Source organism: Tupaia chinensis, unplaced genomic scaffold (assembly GCF_000334495.1).
Source record: "Tupaia chinensis unplaced genomic scaffold, TupChi_1.0 Scaffold139897_1, whole genome shotgun sequence".
Classification (NCBI taxonomy): Eukaryota; Metazoa; Chordata; class Mammalia; order Scandentia; family Tupaiidae; genus Tupaia; species Tupaia belangeri.
Genome location: NW_006199776.1, coordinates 1,480,568 through 1,496,260, shown reverse-complemented (window position 1 = coordinate 1,496,260; position 15,693 = coordinate 1,480,568). Strand labels below are relative to the sequence as shown.

At 44.8% G+C, this 15,693-nt stretch overlaps 1 protein-coding gene across 2 annotated transcripts in view; it reads right to left on the bottom strand.

The window, feature by feature from the left end:
* Nucleotides 1-15,693, bottom strand: part of HSD17B4 (hydroxysteroid 17-beta dehydrogenase 4) — a 97,643-nt gene that overhangs the window by 76,024 nt on the left and 5,926 nt on the right. For both annotated transcript variants that reach the window (XM_006162347.3, XM_027765898.1), the window contains exons 3-6: nt 5,464-5,571; nt 2,493-2,552; nt 414-435; nt 250-296 (exon numbers count right to left, since the gene is read on the bottom strand). In XM_006162347.3, coding sequence (XP_006162409.2) covers nt 250-296; nt 414-435; nt 2,493-2,552; nt 5,464-5,571 — 237 coding nt within the window. The remainder of the gene's footprint in view (nt 1-249; nt 297-413; nt 436-2,492; nt 2,553-5,463; nt 5,572-15,693) is intronic.

Below are 15,693 nucleotides of genomic sequence, written 5' to 3'. Positions count from 1 at the left end.
CATCCTCCTACATAATACACCCCAAATGATCTAACATTTTTTAAATTGATCAAATCTTGAAAAAGAAGACAGGCTACTTCCAGCTCCTCACTGTTTCCGGTCTAGAACTTATTCCTCACTTACATTAGCAGCTGCAAAAGCAGGAGGAGGAGGCAGATTTTCCCCTTAAACATATAATTTTGTCAAATATTTAGAAAGGCTAAATGAACAGGTATATTCCACAAGAGACATATATTAAAAACAGCTTACCCCAGTCTTCATCACTTATTCTAGAAAAGGAACGGTCCCTCAGAATTCTGAAACACAGGGTAAGGGGCGGGGAGGGAGGGAGATGTTACCGCTCTTGCTCTCTCCAGAGACAGACTTACAAAAAAACTGCATCACGTTACTTATGGAAAATGGAAAATGCTCACCCTGCATTGTTGACCACAATGTCTGCAATATAAAAAAGATTCGAGTCATAAATATGAAAGGAAACACTTGTGTTTAGATTCACAACTCAAACTTCTCTCAAAATTGGCTTTCTCCCTCTCAGAAGTTTAGGGTTAGCCGCACAGCACAGTGGTCGGGCCACGCACGACAGCCACGTCCCACACGGACAGCTTCACGTCCATCACCCAGCGGCTTAGAAACGCCCGGCTCACGTGTGCGTGTGCCTAAAACGTGCCCCAAATTCTAAAAGGACGTGTGACTGTGCTCACCGGGGCCTTTGTCCCTCTGACTCTGACAAATGCATGCACCCTTTGCAATTAAAAAAAGGAAAATGTATACTTCTAGCAAGAACAAACAAACGAACAAAACTTGATTAACAAAAGCCCAAGTATCACATGGTAACAGCACCTTTATCTCAAACTCGCATTATCTACATTTTCCTTCCTCCACCTGCTACCAAGATTCCCTCCACTTATTTACAGAATAGGTGTCTTATAACTCCTGGGTTCTGAGGATTCAAATCCAGAGCCGTCCTTCACTTAACCTTAAAGCGCTCATGGGGCCAGCAGTCTCTCTCTCTCTCTCTCTCTCTCTCTCTCTCTCGTCAAATTAAAATAAATAAATAAAATTAAATAAAATAATTCTTTTAAAAAAAATGCTCAAGGAAAGTTTAAGTTCAAAAGATTTTTGTCACTTAAAAGTCAAAAGCCAAGGGACCAGCAGTTAGCGTAATGGCTATGTTGCTAGACTCACACATAGTCGACTGCAGTTCGCGTCCTGGACCCGGTGGCTTAAACTCACGCCAGGCGCGTGTGCGTGCGTGCCCAAGATCCCGAGAGGAGAATGGAGGAGAAGGGAGTGCGGCATGGCCATCCCCCCTGGGAGGTGATTTCTCGCTTTCTGTCTCTCTGTCTCTGTCTGGTGAGCGCGCATGCCCTATAGCAAAAAAAAAAAAAAAAAAAAGTCAAAAGCCCAAAAATAAATAAATAAAACCATTAGAGTTTGTAACTAATGCCCTATCCTGATAACAACACTGCATTCTCACCAGACAAAAAAAGTAATTATTTTTAACGCTGGACCACCATCTCAGGCTATTTTCACACTAAGACTTCACACCTTTGTGGTCTCTATCCTTCTGTCAGATGATATGTAAACAAAGGTCTTCTAAGTTCAACCTCACATAGTTAGAAAAAAGAATATGCTAGAAAAAACAAAAAGGGGGAGGCACATTCAATTTATAAAATGTTATCACTTTTCAGATGGTAAATATGTCGGCTTATCTGCAGTGAAGCTTCCCTTTAGTAATTTGACAGCATTCTATTAAGGGTGTGTGAGGCCAAACCAGGAAGATTATTGAGAAAAAAATGGATTAAACTATAGATTTGAAACGCTTTTTAAAAATGAAAATGTCTATGATATAATGATTCATTTTAACTAATTTACAAGATATTGGATCATTTTAATTCAAATCATTTTACTTACCCAAAAAAATCCATTGGGACCTCTACTGTCAAAATACTGATTTTTTTTTTTAATCTTACAAACATAGTTGAAGTTTAACAGAATTATTATAAGAAGGGCCTTGAGCAAATACTTACAAATGTTTTAAACTACTTAAGGTGAAAAAAACTTCACACATAGCCATATCATTTTCCCCTCAAGCCTTGCATGGAATGAGGTATACAAAATAACTAACTTATGAAACATAAAAATGTGATCATCAAAAATGAGAGATTTACTTAATAAACAAAAGCAAATTCAAAGGCATTCTGGATCCCACGTGGCCCACAGCCTGGTCCTGATTCCCACGCAGCAGCTCGGGAACACAGCAGCAAGTGAGTGCATTCCCAAATACCGAAAGGAGGAAGAAACGGAGGCGAGGGGCTGCAGCGTGATCACTCCCCACGTACCCACGGAGGGTGCTTTCTCGCTTCTCTCCCTCTCTCCAGTGAGCGTGCACACCTTCTGGGGAATTTTAAAAAAGGAACATGCGCATACACATATACACACAGATAGAATTAGCTGCTGTCTGAAGACCATAAACACAAAAGAAACGTCACCTATTCTTCCAAAAGCGTCCAGTGCTGTCTTCACGATCTTCTCTCCCGCTTCCACTGAATCTGAGGAACAGAGGTTAGCACAGCGTCAGCCATCGCCCACACAGATAACGGCTAAGTTTCGTGTATCGGAGCACGTGGCAGATATTAGTCACCCAAAATAACTCATTTCCAAAAAATAAAATACATTTATATACTGTAGGCATCTAACGAATCAAAATACAAATGGTCTAATGTTACAAAAGAAAGTTCATCCCTTGATAATTCTTTGGCCTACAAAACAAGGGGAGAGGGAGAGGGAAATAATACATGTGTATGTATGTGTGTGTGCGTGTGTGTGTGCGTGTATTTGACAAATAACCCTCTAAACAGCGCTGCCCAATACCACTTCCTATGAAGATGCTAATGTCCTATTCAACTCAATGACAGATATGGCAGCCGCCAACCCCACGGCTACTGAGCATGCGAAATGTGTCTGGCCGACTGGGTAGTTTTATTGAATTTATGTTTAATTCTCAACAGCTACAAAAGACTTCTCCTGAAGGATGCAACGGAGAATTTGGGAAGGAGGGAGGTGCATGAAACTTGAAGAAGCAAGATCGATGGAAAGTAACTATACAGGGAAAGCGAATCTGCTTTTGCGATACTAACTACAAAAGGTGCAGCTCAACAAAAACTATGGCCTGGTTATTTTCCACTAGCGGTCGATGTCAGACAGCCTGCTGTCAACACAACGCCGCCCCGTCTACTCTGTGGTCTCGTCACCTGCAAGGGAAGAGCAGTGGGATGGTCAGGCCCTTTCCTGGGACCCATGTAGGCCTGAGTTACATCTGCCAGTAAGAAAAACTGCCTCGAGGACAGAGAAGCAGGAGAAGGCAGCGAACGCTGGCAAGCCTGTGAGCAGCCACAGGTGTGGGGCTGACGGCACAACGGGACGAGCTATAGAACCACCTGCTAGACATGGACCAGCACCCACAGCTCCTGAGGCCTTCACTCGCCCAGTTCTCCCCGTGGTTCTGTGAACTTCTAATCTCCAACATTAAAACCCTTCATAAGGGGCCAGAAGGTGGCGTAGTGGTTAAGGCACTGGACTCCCATGTAGCAGACCTCAGTTTGAGTCCCAGATCCAGAGGCTTAAAATTCACCAGCCCCCAGACCCAGCTAATCCTGGACCCAGTGTTGCTAAAATTTCCCCAGCCGTATGTGCATGTGTGCCCAAAATCCCAAGAGAAGAACAGAGGAGAGGGGACTGTGGCCGGCCATCCTCTGGGAAGAGGGCTGATTTCTCACTTTCTCTCTCTCTGTCTCTCTGGTGAGTGGACGTGCTCTGTAGCAAAAAATCTCCCTTAATGGACCAACAGATAGCATAATGGTTACGTCTCTGGACTCCTACAGAGTCTCCCGCAGTTCAAGTCCCAGATCTGGCGGCTTAAAATTTGTGCCAGGGGTATGTGCGTGCATGACCAAGATCCCAAGAGGAGAGTGGAGAAGAGATTGTGGCATGGTCATCCCCCCCCCGGGGGGGGGGGTGATTTCTCGCTTTTTGTCTCTCTGGCGAGTGCACACACCCTACAGTAAAAATCTCTCTACCCCCCCCCCCCAAAAAAAAAACTCCTTTAAAAAGACAAACAAACAGAAAAACCCTTTACACTTGTAAAACCTCCTAAAACTTCCATTTTCCCAAGTGACCTCGACTGACACGGGTCATATATATCAGAACTATGAAAAGGCAGAGTCTAGAAGTTTTACTTTATAAAAATGTCTTTTAAAACTATAGAGTTTAAAAAAAAGGTTGAAAACACTTTGCTAGAACTCCACTGTGGAAAAGGAATTCTAAAATGGCTGACTCATTCTTCTCTCAAATACTCAAAACAAGCTGTGCCCTATTTCCTAACCCCAAAGTTTCAACATGAAGTCGATATAATTTTACCCTGGCCCATGAAAACAATCTAGTTTGGAAATGGCTCAGAGGGAAAAAGAAAAAAGTTCAACAGACACACCAAGGGACTTAACCATGTACGGTAATAGCTCTGACTTGCTTGACACGCAACACATTTATGTTTTAAGAACCGGCATCGCATGCAGTAAAGACACACGATGATTAAACATAATTTTTTTTTAAATCTATTCAGGGCCAGCAAGTGGCATGGTGGTTAAGGCGCTGAACTCCCACATGGTTGACTGTGGTTTGAGTCCCAGACCCAGCAGCTTGAAAATCACACTGAGTATATGTGTGTGCATGCCCAAAATCCAGAGAAGTGATTGAAGGAGAAGGCACTGCAGTGTGGCCACTCCCCCAGGGGCAGTGATTTCTCACTCCTCCTACCACTCCCGTCTCTTCAGCAAGCACATGCACCCTACGGTGAAAAACTAAAGAAGTTAAATTAAATTAAAAAATAAAGTAAATCTATTCTAGTGGGTTCCTTACACATACTATTAAAATCAATATATCAAATATAAAAGTTGTACTGGCTGCTTTTTAGCATGGTTTTATTAAACTGTGACTCTTGGGTTTTATGAAGAAAAGAAAGTCATATCTAGTGGTAAATACTGTGCGGAATGGAACACGGAGGCCGGTCTACCTCACACACTAAGATTCTCTCCAAGAATCTTTTGGCACTATGTTTAAAAGAAGAATGTTATTTCGATCAATTACATGTAGAAATATTTAAGTAAAATACGTCTTTGAAGAACAAAACATATTATGATTTTATTAATGAGATTATGTATGCTCATTAATAAAAATATCAAATAAACAAGAGAAAAAAGAGAAACATGACATAAGCTATATCACAACTTGAAAATGCTCACGTATTATGTGAAACAGGCAGCCAAAGACATCTGCCCAATGTAGATAAAGCCCAATCTCATAACAATACTAGAATGCGGAGTGTTCGCTAGGTGACCAACGTGGGCGGCAGCACTAGCTGAGGGGACAATAAAAGAACCCAGCAGAGCCCTCCCAGTACCATACCGTAGTTGGCCACAGCTTTGCCTCCTCTCCTTCTTATTTCTTCCACAACTTTATCGGCAGCTACAGAGCCTCTTCCAACGCCTTTAAAATCTCCTCCTAAATCATTCACTGCAATGCAAAAACAGGCAGACAACAATTAATACCGGGGCCTTCCAATATGGGTCATAAAAAAAAATCTGAATTACTAGTTCTCTTGTCTACCTCCATCTTACTAAACACATTATAAGGTATATATTTTCAAAACATGTCTCTTTCTTTTGAATATAGCTACAAAGAAACAGCAGAATAACTTAAATATAGGTTCATATTATAACATTTTTACAAAAATTTTGCAATGCTTTTCTTCTTTTGAAAAATAACATAATTTAACTTTTTTTTTTTTTAAGAGAGATTTGAGAAATTCCTCCCTCCCCACCCCCACCCCCACCCCGGGAATGGCCACACCACAATCCCCTCTCCTTCATTTTCCTCTCAGGATCTTGGGCATGCATGAACACACACCCAGCATGAGTCTCAAGCCACCAGGTCCAGGACTCGAACTGCAGCTGACTGACTAGGAATCCAAAGAAGTAACCATTACACCACCTGTGGTCCCTTAACCTACTTTTTAAAAAATGTGCAAACTAAGATTAAATACACAGGAGGGCCAACTCCACAGCCTTCTGGTTAAAGGAGCCTGAACCCACGTGGTCAACTGCAGCTCAAATTCGACTCCGTGGCTTAAAAAACATGCCAGGTGCATGTGTGTGCATGCCCAAAATGTGACAGGATGAAAAAGGGAAGGAGAAAGGACTGTGGCATGGCCGTGCCCCACTGAGGGGACGCTTTCTCCCTCTCTCTGGCAAAATGCACATGCCCTCTGGCAAATATAAACAACAAAAACCCACCAACTATCATATTATCCAGCAATCCCACTTCTGGGTATTTAACCAAAAGAACTGAAACCAGAAAAAAAAAAAAATCACAGTTCAGTTCCAGTATCTAAGAGGTATTCACACTCCAATGTGCACTCACAGGTGTACGAGCCACAGGGACCGAGCCAGGGAGACAGCCTACGGGTCCATCACTGATGTGGAATGAAGACGACATGGCACGTGCATGCAACGGCGTCTTATCAGCATTAAAAAGAGAAAATCCTGCAACATCTGATGGATAGATGGACCTTCAAGAAAGACACTATGCGAAGTGGAATAGTTCACGACTGCACTGATATGAGGTATGTGAAACTCATAAAATCAGAGAATAACACGGTGGTGGCCTGGGACAGAGCAGAGACAGGGCATGACAAGTTGCTAACCGCTGAATAGGAATTGCAATGATGCAGGATGAGTCAGCTAAGACACCTGCTACACATGGTGCCCACAAAGACACTGTTTGGTACAACGTGTAAATTTAAGAGGATCCTCCTAGGTGTTCTTAACAAAATGAAATTTTTTAACTAAAAAATAAAGTTTTAAAACAAAACAAACATTGCTACCTCAAGAAAGCTTTGTTTACAGGGATGATAATACAAAGCAAGTATGATCTTAAATTATTAGAGAAGCATACTTGTAAATATTCACCAACTATCTATAAAGAAAGAAATAAAAATCATTTCTTGAAGGAGGTCACAAAGTACACAGAGAACTAGTGTGTGTTTAGTCACTAATTTACACTGTGACTATCATCTCAAATATTTATCATGACTTCGTGGTGGGAACACTGGAAATCCTTTCATCTACCTGGAAATACTCAGTGAACGACAGCTGATTAGTTACCCCACTGTACCTGAGAACAATGGCGTTCACTGCCCTTGACCTCTCTCAGTCCTCCCTCCCCGCTGCCCTCCAGCCCGCAGTAATCACTATTCTACTCTGCTTCTGTGAGGCCACGACTCCGTCTTCACAGGTGTAAGGACTAGCTGCATCGTGTAACAGCTCCGTGGGTTCAATTACATAATTACAAAGACTAACTCAGCACTAAATGGTTGCAAGGAACTCTACAGAGGGAGGGACCCACAAATATAAAAGAACGGTGCGTGCTCTCAGAGTTTATATACGATCCACTGAAAGTTAAATATGGGGGCAGCTGGTGGCATGGTGGGTGGGGTTCTGGACTCCCACATGGCCAGCCACGGTACAAGTCCCAGACCTTGTGGCTTGCTTTCTCTTTCTTTCTCTCTCTCTGTCTCTATCTGCTGAACTCGTGTGCTCTATAGCAAATGTGAAAATAATAACAACAATAAATAAAATTAAATAATTCTTTTTGGGGACCAGCAGTTAGCGTAATGACTATGTCGCTGGACTCCCATATAGTCAACCACGGTTTGAGTCCCAGACCCAGCGGCTTAAACTCACACTGGGCACATGTGCGTGCCCAAGATCCTGAGAGGAGAATGGAGAAGGGATTACAGTGTGGCCATCCCCCTTGGGGGCGCTTTCTCACTTTCTGTCAAGCTCACGCACCCTATAGCAAAAACCTCTCCAAAGAGAAAAAAAAGTTAAGTATGTACTGACCACAGTCATGTGTGAATTTGAGCATGAAGTAAGTATATGACAAGGCAAACACCAGTAAATGATGACAAGTAACAAAGTTAATTTATGTCATAATTGAAGCCAAAATTGAGGAAATAACGTGTAATACTAATGAAAAGAAATACAGAACTGGCCTTGAGGTATGCGCTGGTTAAACCCTGATCTCGGGGAGCTCAGTCCCACGTGGCTGACCGTGGTTTGGAACCTCAGCCCTGGCAGCTTAACAAACATACCAGCTACATGTACATGCGTACCCCGAATCCCGACGGGATGGAGACACAGGAAAAGGGGAAACTGCTGCAACTGGACCACAACCTCAGGGGCAGGTGCTTCCTCACTCTGTCATTATCTCCCTTTCTGCGAGGAGAGCACACGCCCTCTGGCAATAAAAAATAAATGAATTAAAGCTGTACAGATCAATGCCGAATAACTAGGAGAAAACAGACTATAAACCCAGACAAAGAATTTACACTGTGAAATGACTGTCTTTGTAGAGTAAATGCATAGGTTTTGAGTTGAGGAATGTAACAATTTTAAAAAATACTAATTAATAAACTGTGTGGTGGTGTACACCAAATCTGAAGTGTTAATATCGATGATTACCACATTGAAATAAAAAGCTTTTTTTTTCTTCTTACTGACAGCTCTTTTTTTGCACTGAGGTTAGGGTTGGAGGTGGAGTTAGATGGCTAGGGAGGGGAGCGGGTACACAGCCAGCCAGCAGCATGGTGGTTAAGGCAGCTGGATCCCACATGGCCGACAGTGCAGCTAGAGTCTCAGACCTCGGGCCTTGAAAATACACTGGGTGTGTGTGTGCATGCCCAAACCCCACGGGAAGAAACGGAGAAGGGACTGCAGTGAGGCCACCCCCACGGAGGAGCTTGCTCGCTGACCTCTAGCAAGTATTTTAAAAAGAGACGGTACAGACAAAAGGCCAGTGGCTAGCCACACTGGAAATCAACCAGGGCAAATATGTTTTATGTTTTCACTTAACTTTTTTTTTTGGTCTTACTCTAACTACAAAAACGCTACAAAGACAAAATAATGAAGTCTTTCATTAGGAGTTAGAAAAAAGTGTTAAGACTCTCAAAAGACTGAATTTCTATTGGTTGTCCATTTCCACACAACTGTTCAAATGACAAAAAACAACCATTTTTAAAATATCAAGATTTGAAGATCAGCAGGTAGCATAGTGGTTATACATCGCTGGACTTCTACATAGGTGACGGCAGTTCAAGTCTCAGACCTGGTGGCTTAAAACTCAAGCCGGCCACATGTGCGTGCATGCCCAAAATCCTGAGAGGAGAATGGAGAAGGGATTACAGCATGGTCATCTCCCCAGGGAAGTGATTTCTTGCTCTCTGTCTCTGTCTGTCTCTTTGGAGAGGGCACGTACCCTATAGCAAAAAATTGGTCTCAGAAAAAAAAATCAAGATTTTAAGACATACAACTAACAGTCTTTAGCTACTTTTTAAATAAGCACAGGAAAGTTCAAAATCATTTGGGCAGATGTGTAAGAAACAACTGTTCACTTTTCCGTGAAACACTACCCCCAAGTGGAAACTTTACAAAGGACACTCCAGCAGTAAGCACTGAAGCCCCAATGGTTTACTGGGAGCAGTGACGTGCAGTTCAACAGCATCAGAACAGATTTATTCAAAACAAGTCTCTACATTAGCGAGCACTACATCAAGGCAGCCCCGTCTGGTCATCCAAATCTCACGAGGGCGAAATCGCGGGATTAAGACCCTACTGGAAAACACAGGTCCTGTTACCAGGTGGGAAGCTGAGCTGCACCATGTGAAATACTGTTCTGTAGGGACAGAGCTCTAAGATCAAAGAGCCTGCCCTGAGACATGAATCAAAGACACACACACATGTAAAGTAAGAAAAGAGAAGGTTTTTAATAGAAAAATGAAATTTTTAACAGAAAACAACTACACTCCACCCCAGAAAGCACATGAGTGGGCAGCTGTTAGAGAACAACTGGGCTGGAGTGGGGCTAGGGGTTGCTTTTACGGTGGGATCTGGCCATGCATATCTGTCATTGTCATTGTAGCCAGCTCCTTTGTTTGAACGTGTGGCTTTTCTGTGCTTGCGTACTTCTCACCAGGTCAGGAATCTGATTACACGATTGTGCATGCCCAGTGTGGACTCTGAAGGCATGAGCACCCAGATAGGAATGATTTTGCCTATATCTGTTTACTGCCCCAAATGGGAAGTGGGATGTTGATCAAGCGCCCTGGTGAATTCCTGTGTGCACGTGCAGAATGGTGGGAGGGGGGGATAAAAGGAGAGAAGATCTCCTCTCTTGGCGCCAGGGATCTAGCCGGGCAGGCAGTGACTGATGATGACCCCTTTGTTGGCAAACTGGGACGCCCTGTTCCTAATGCCCACCTGTAGCAGTATGCCGGCGCAGGGCTGGGGACTTAGCAACAGCGTCACTGTCACACTAAGAGAGATGTACCCATACCATGCACGTCTGGTGGTTACCGCTGAAGTGCAGGACTAAAATTCCAGTAACAATACCAACAACTTTTACTGTATGCGTGCACTTCAGGTTCTCAACACATTTAATTTCCCTAACAGCTTTTTTTTTTCTTTTTCTGGAGAGGTTTTTGCTATAGGGTGTGTGCGCTCGCCAGACAGAGACAGGGAGACAGAAAGCAAGAAATCCCCCCCCCAGGGGGGATGGCCACGCCACAATCTCTTCTCCTCCATTCTCCTCTCAGGATCTTGGACACGCACGCACATGCGCCCAGCGTGAGCTTAAGCCGTCAGGTCCAGGACTCAAACCGTGGTCAACTACATGGGAGTCCAGCGCCGCAGCCATTATGCTAACTACTGGTCCCAACAAGGCCAATCATGGTTCAAGTCCTGGGCCTGGCAGCTTGAAAATCATGCTGGGCACATGTGTGTGCGTGCCCGAAATCCCAGGAGGAAAATGGAAGAGGGGACTGTGCCGTGACCAGCCCCCTCGGAGAGGAGATTCCTCACTTCCCCTCTCTCTGTCTCTCTCTGGCAAGCACACACACACACTCTATGGCAAAAAACTTAAAAACACTGTTTTTAAAATAGTATCTTTTCAGTTGAAACTATCAAAATATCCCAAAGTGTGATATAAAAATTTCCCACACAGAATCCCATCCATAATCTTGGCAGTATTTTTGTCTTTTACACAAATTGTTTTCCCTATTTCTCACTTTAAAATCAGCGACTGGGGCAGTCTATTAAAGACTACAGAAGCTTTTTCCTAAAACTCCATCCCCCAAATTTTAAAGCACACTTAGATTCTATTAAAAAGTATCGTCAGTAGATAAATGGATACCTCAATACAGAGCACAAACCAACAAACGGAGAGCTGACCACAGAACCACGTGTGTGAGAACGCCTATGTCCCGGCCCCCCAGGCCGGCTACGACCTTTCCTTTCAGTATAATTAAGTGATTGCGGATTTGGAATATCTGTTCTTACACGTTTCTATGTGTCCTTTATTTGCAAAAGACTGTAATTCTCTGTCACAGACGGTACACGTGAAATCCTTTACTGAGATGTTGAGAGAAATAAAGGTCACGCCTGAGCGTCGCTCTTACTTGATGCTGTGAATGTAGTTTTCTATTAATATAAGCCAGATTGAGAAATCTGGATTGTTCTTAAATAACCTGACTTGTGTTACTGAGCCTAACTTGGTAGGATCCAGGAATTAGAGGCAACCATGCCAGAAAAGTGCGTGAGTGTCCCGTGAGGTCTGTCGAGGAGGAAGGCGTCATCACGGGTGACATCAATGTGAAGACAGCTAGGTTTGCTCAAAACCTTCTCCCCGGGTGTGTCTGAGGACGGCTTCTCCCGGAAGGCCGATTCCCGCAGTCTCGTTTAAGTGTAGACATGCAGGTGAAGACTGAAACGTCTGCAGGGCTGGCTGGCTAAGTCAGCAGCAGTCCCACTGGCTCCTTCCTGACACGGTCCTACTCTGACTGGCTGCTCTGCTGCAGGTAGGGTGCACACACCTCCTGCTGTGGGGGTAACCATGGGTCATTCAGCCATCCTCCCGCAGGGCCTGGGGCTCACTGACCTCTCTGCAAACCCACGACATAGCAGGCAGCAACAGAGCTCGCCCATCCAGCCTAGGTCTAGAAAGTTCACGTCTGCACAGACACTGGTTTTCTTTCCTTCCTGTCCTTTACTCCAGACTTTTCTGACAACTGACTACAAAGACTACAGCAAAAATATGCTTTGCGGCCAGCAGGAGGCATCCTAGTTAAGGCACTGGTCTCCGGCCTGCTAACAATGGTTCAAGTCCCGAACCTGGTGACTTGAAGTGCACATGGACATCCATGTTCAAAATCCTAGGAGGAGAAGGGAATGCAGCATGGCCATCCCCAGGAGGGACAATTTCTCACTTTCCCCCTCAATGTCCCTGTCCCTCTCAATGAGTACACGTGTCCTTTGGTGAAAGCCTTAAAAAGAATAAGTTTAAAAATATCCTTTTAGTCTTCTGATATTAAGGCTGCTAAGCCAGCTGAGGAGACAGATCTCAACTTTAGTTTGCACACGCACAAATACATACTTCTTGCTTAATTTTTTTTTCTACACTGCCCCCCCTTCTCAGTGTCCCCTCTCTGTGAGGTACGACTTCTCCCAAGCACTCTTCCCCTCCTGCCTTTTCCGAATACCACACCCCACTGAGTCCTCAGGTCTTGGCATCAACTTCCTGGATTCTTCTGATGTTACTGTCTCAGCTTTTCCTACCCTATTTACTCTTATTTTTTGTCTATAACAACTGCCACTTTCGATTATATTTTTACACATGTATTCTTTAACTGCCTGTCTCCACTGCCCGCTAGAATGAGCTCAAGAAAGCAGGGACCTTGTTTCACTCCCACTGTGCCCCCCAGCATTCAGAACACTGGTGCCTAATAACAGTCCCTAAATACTTACTGGATGAATAAATGGACCCATTTAATACTAAATCTATTAACTTTATTGAGTAGGGTTTTTTTTAAAAGAATTATTTCCTTGAATTTATTTATAATTATCCTTTTCTAATTTGCTACAGAGCATGTGTGCTCACCAGAGACAGAGAGAGGGAAAATGAGAAAGCAAGCTGCCAGACCTGGGACTCGAACTGCAGTATGTTCCGTGGGAGTCCACTGCCTTACCCACCATGCCACCTGCTGGCCCCTATTAAGTTTTTTTAATTGGACTTTTTCAAATGATACAGGGCTAAGAGCTATTCTAAAGCCACTGAAAGGCTTTCCTCCATAACCAGGGCTGGTGAGACAGAGACCTGCGGGGCAGGTGTGGGCGCTGTGCACAGGCTCACACTGTGAGGTGGGACCCGCACGTGCTTTCCTGTGGCCTTGCCCCTGGGGTTAGTCGGTTTAGCTCAGGCAGCACATACCCCTGGTCATTTCACAAAGCACGACACATACCTGCAGAGAGTACCCCGTGCCTCGAGGAGCCCTTTTTTGTTTCTTTTTGAGAGATTTTTGTTTGAGGGCACATGTGCTCACGAGAGAGGCAGAGAGACAGAAAGCAAGAAATCACCCCCCAGGGGAGGTAACCACGCCACAGTCCCTTCTCCTCCAGTCACCTCTTGGATTTGAGGTGTGCATGCATGCGCACGCTCGTGCCTGGCGTGAGCTTTAAGCCACTGAGTCCAGGACTCAAGCCATGTCAACTACACGGGAGTCCAGCGGCATAACTGTTGTGCCATCTGCTAGTCCCCAAGTAGCCCTTTTTATTTAAGTGCTTACAGGAAAAATATGTTCATGTAAGGGGACCGCGGCCCCTGGGTGAACAAGACCTTGGCTTGCTAGCTGGTGCGTGGTAAGCAGGCACTAAAAATGGTTTCTCTCTCCTCCCTTCACAGAGGTCTTTAATTTCTTGGCAGTTAACCTCACCCTGAACCTGAAAGTTTGGGAGAGCAGCCCCGCAAGGTGGTGTGCTGAGGGTTACATAGCAGAGCAGGATGTGAAGTGCGACTGGACTTCAAGGACAATGTCCTTCCCGCACTGAGTTCCACCTTCCGGCTGCCAGGATTACCCAGCGTTAGAAACACAGGGTCTGGCACTCGCCCACAGGGACTTGAGACCAGCTTTACCAGGTACGTGTGACTGCAGCGCCAAAGTGAAGTCATGCCGCTCTTCTTCTAAAGAAATATAATTCAGTTTACCCAAAGGTGTGGTCTCAGCCTCAGAGCAGAAAAACGCTCTGCTTTGCTTGCCAAGAAAAGGGTCTTCCTGCTAGAACACTTCAGTCTCCTTGCATTCGTACACGCAAGATAAACTCAGTATTCAGAGCCTGACATGGCAGGCCTACGGAAGAGAGCTCCAGACTATTCTGTTTCCAGCACCTCCTTCAGTATGTGCAAACACTTCCTGAGAGACGCAAGTTCTTAAACCCAAATTGAAACAGCCCATAACGCTTCTATCATGGCATATATAATTTCGCAATCATATGAACATGAAAGTAGAGAATGTCTGAAACCATGCCCTTAACGTTGAATTTGGCCAAGTGACTTCCTTTGGGCAATGAAATGTGAGTGGAAGCGGCATGCCACTTCTGAACAGGAGCTTTGAGAGAACCAAGCAGACCCCTTGTTCTTTTCCCTCTGCCCCAACAGCTGTAAATGTCCCAAAAAGAGACGGTTACTCCAGCCGGGATCCTGAACTTAAGAAGGCACGCTGAGCAGAGACATGGCCAAAGAGAAGCTTAAAGATCACACGGCATAAAATTTAAAAATGCATTACACTAAGTCATCGAGAGCGCTGTGCAGGCTCTTTGCGAATCCCTCACAACCTAGCAACAGACGGCTTACATGAGAAACAAGCCACTTTTTTTTTTTTTTTTTTAGTTTTTGCTACGTGGCACATGCACTTGCAGAGAAAAAGAGAGACAGAGAGAAGGAATGTGAGAAATCCCCCAGGGGGATGGCCGCACTGCAATCTCCTCTCCTCCATTCTCCTCTTCGGATTGTGGGCACGCACGCAAGCACACGTGCCCGGCATATTTTACAAGCCACTGGGCCTAGGACTCAGACCACGGTCAGTCACGTGGGATCGAACCACCTTCACCACGCTGCTGGCGGGACCGAGCTACTTTATTTCTTAAGGTCTTAGGTCCTGCTGGCTTCTCAGCTAGGCAAAGGATAATCCAATGAATTACTTTTCAAAAAATAGATAAGATACTTGGATGTCGGTATAACCTCCTGTTTGTTTATTCCTCTCCACTATTTTTTGCTGACTCGTAAAAAGCATGCTGAGCAGAAAAAACTAAGGGAGAAATGTTAGTGCACGCAATTCACGTGGAGGCAGGGCACAGGTGTGCATGCAACCGTAAAGGAGAGGGTGGTGGGGGTCGGGGAAGAGCATGACACACGAGTGGCCCAGAGGCTCACAGGTAGAACACGGATTTCAAAGCAGAAGCCATCAGTCAAAAGTTTGGTGTTTCATGTAGATCAAATACTCCCCCTAAGGGAACCAGCAGTTGGCGTAATGGCTATGTCGCTGGACTCCCACGTAGTCGACCACGGTTCGCGTCCTGGACCCGGTGGCTTAAAACTCACGCCAGGCGCGTGTGTGTGCGTACCCAAGATCCCAAGAGGAGAATGGAGGAGAAGGGATTGTGGTGTGACCATCCCCCCTGGGGGGTGATTTCTCGCTTTCTGTCTCTATGTCTCTCTCTGTCTGTCTGGCGAGCGCACGCGCCCTATAGC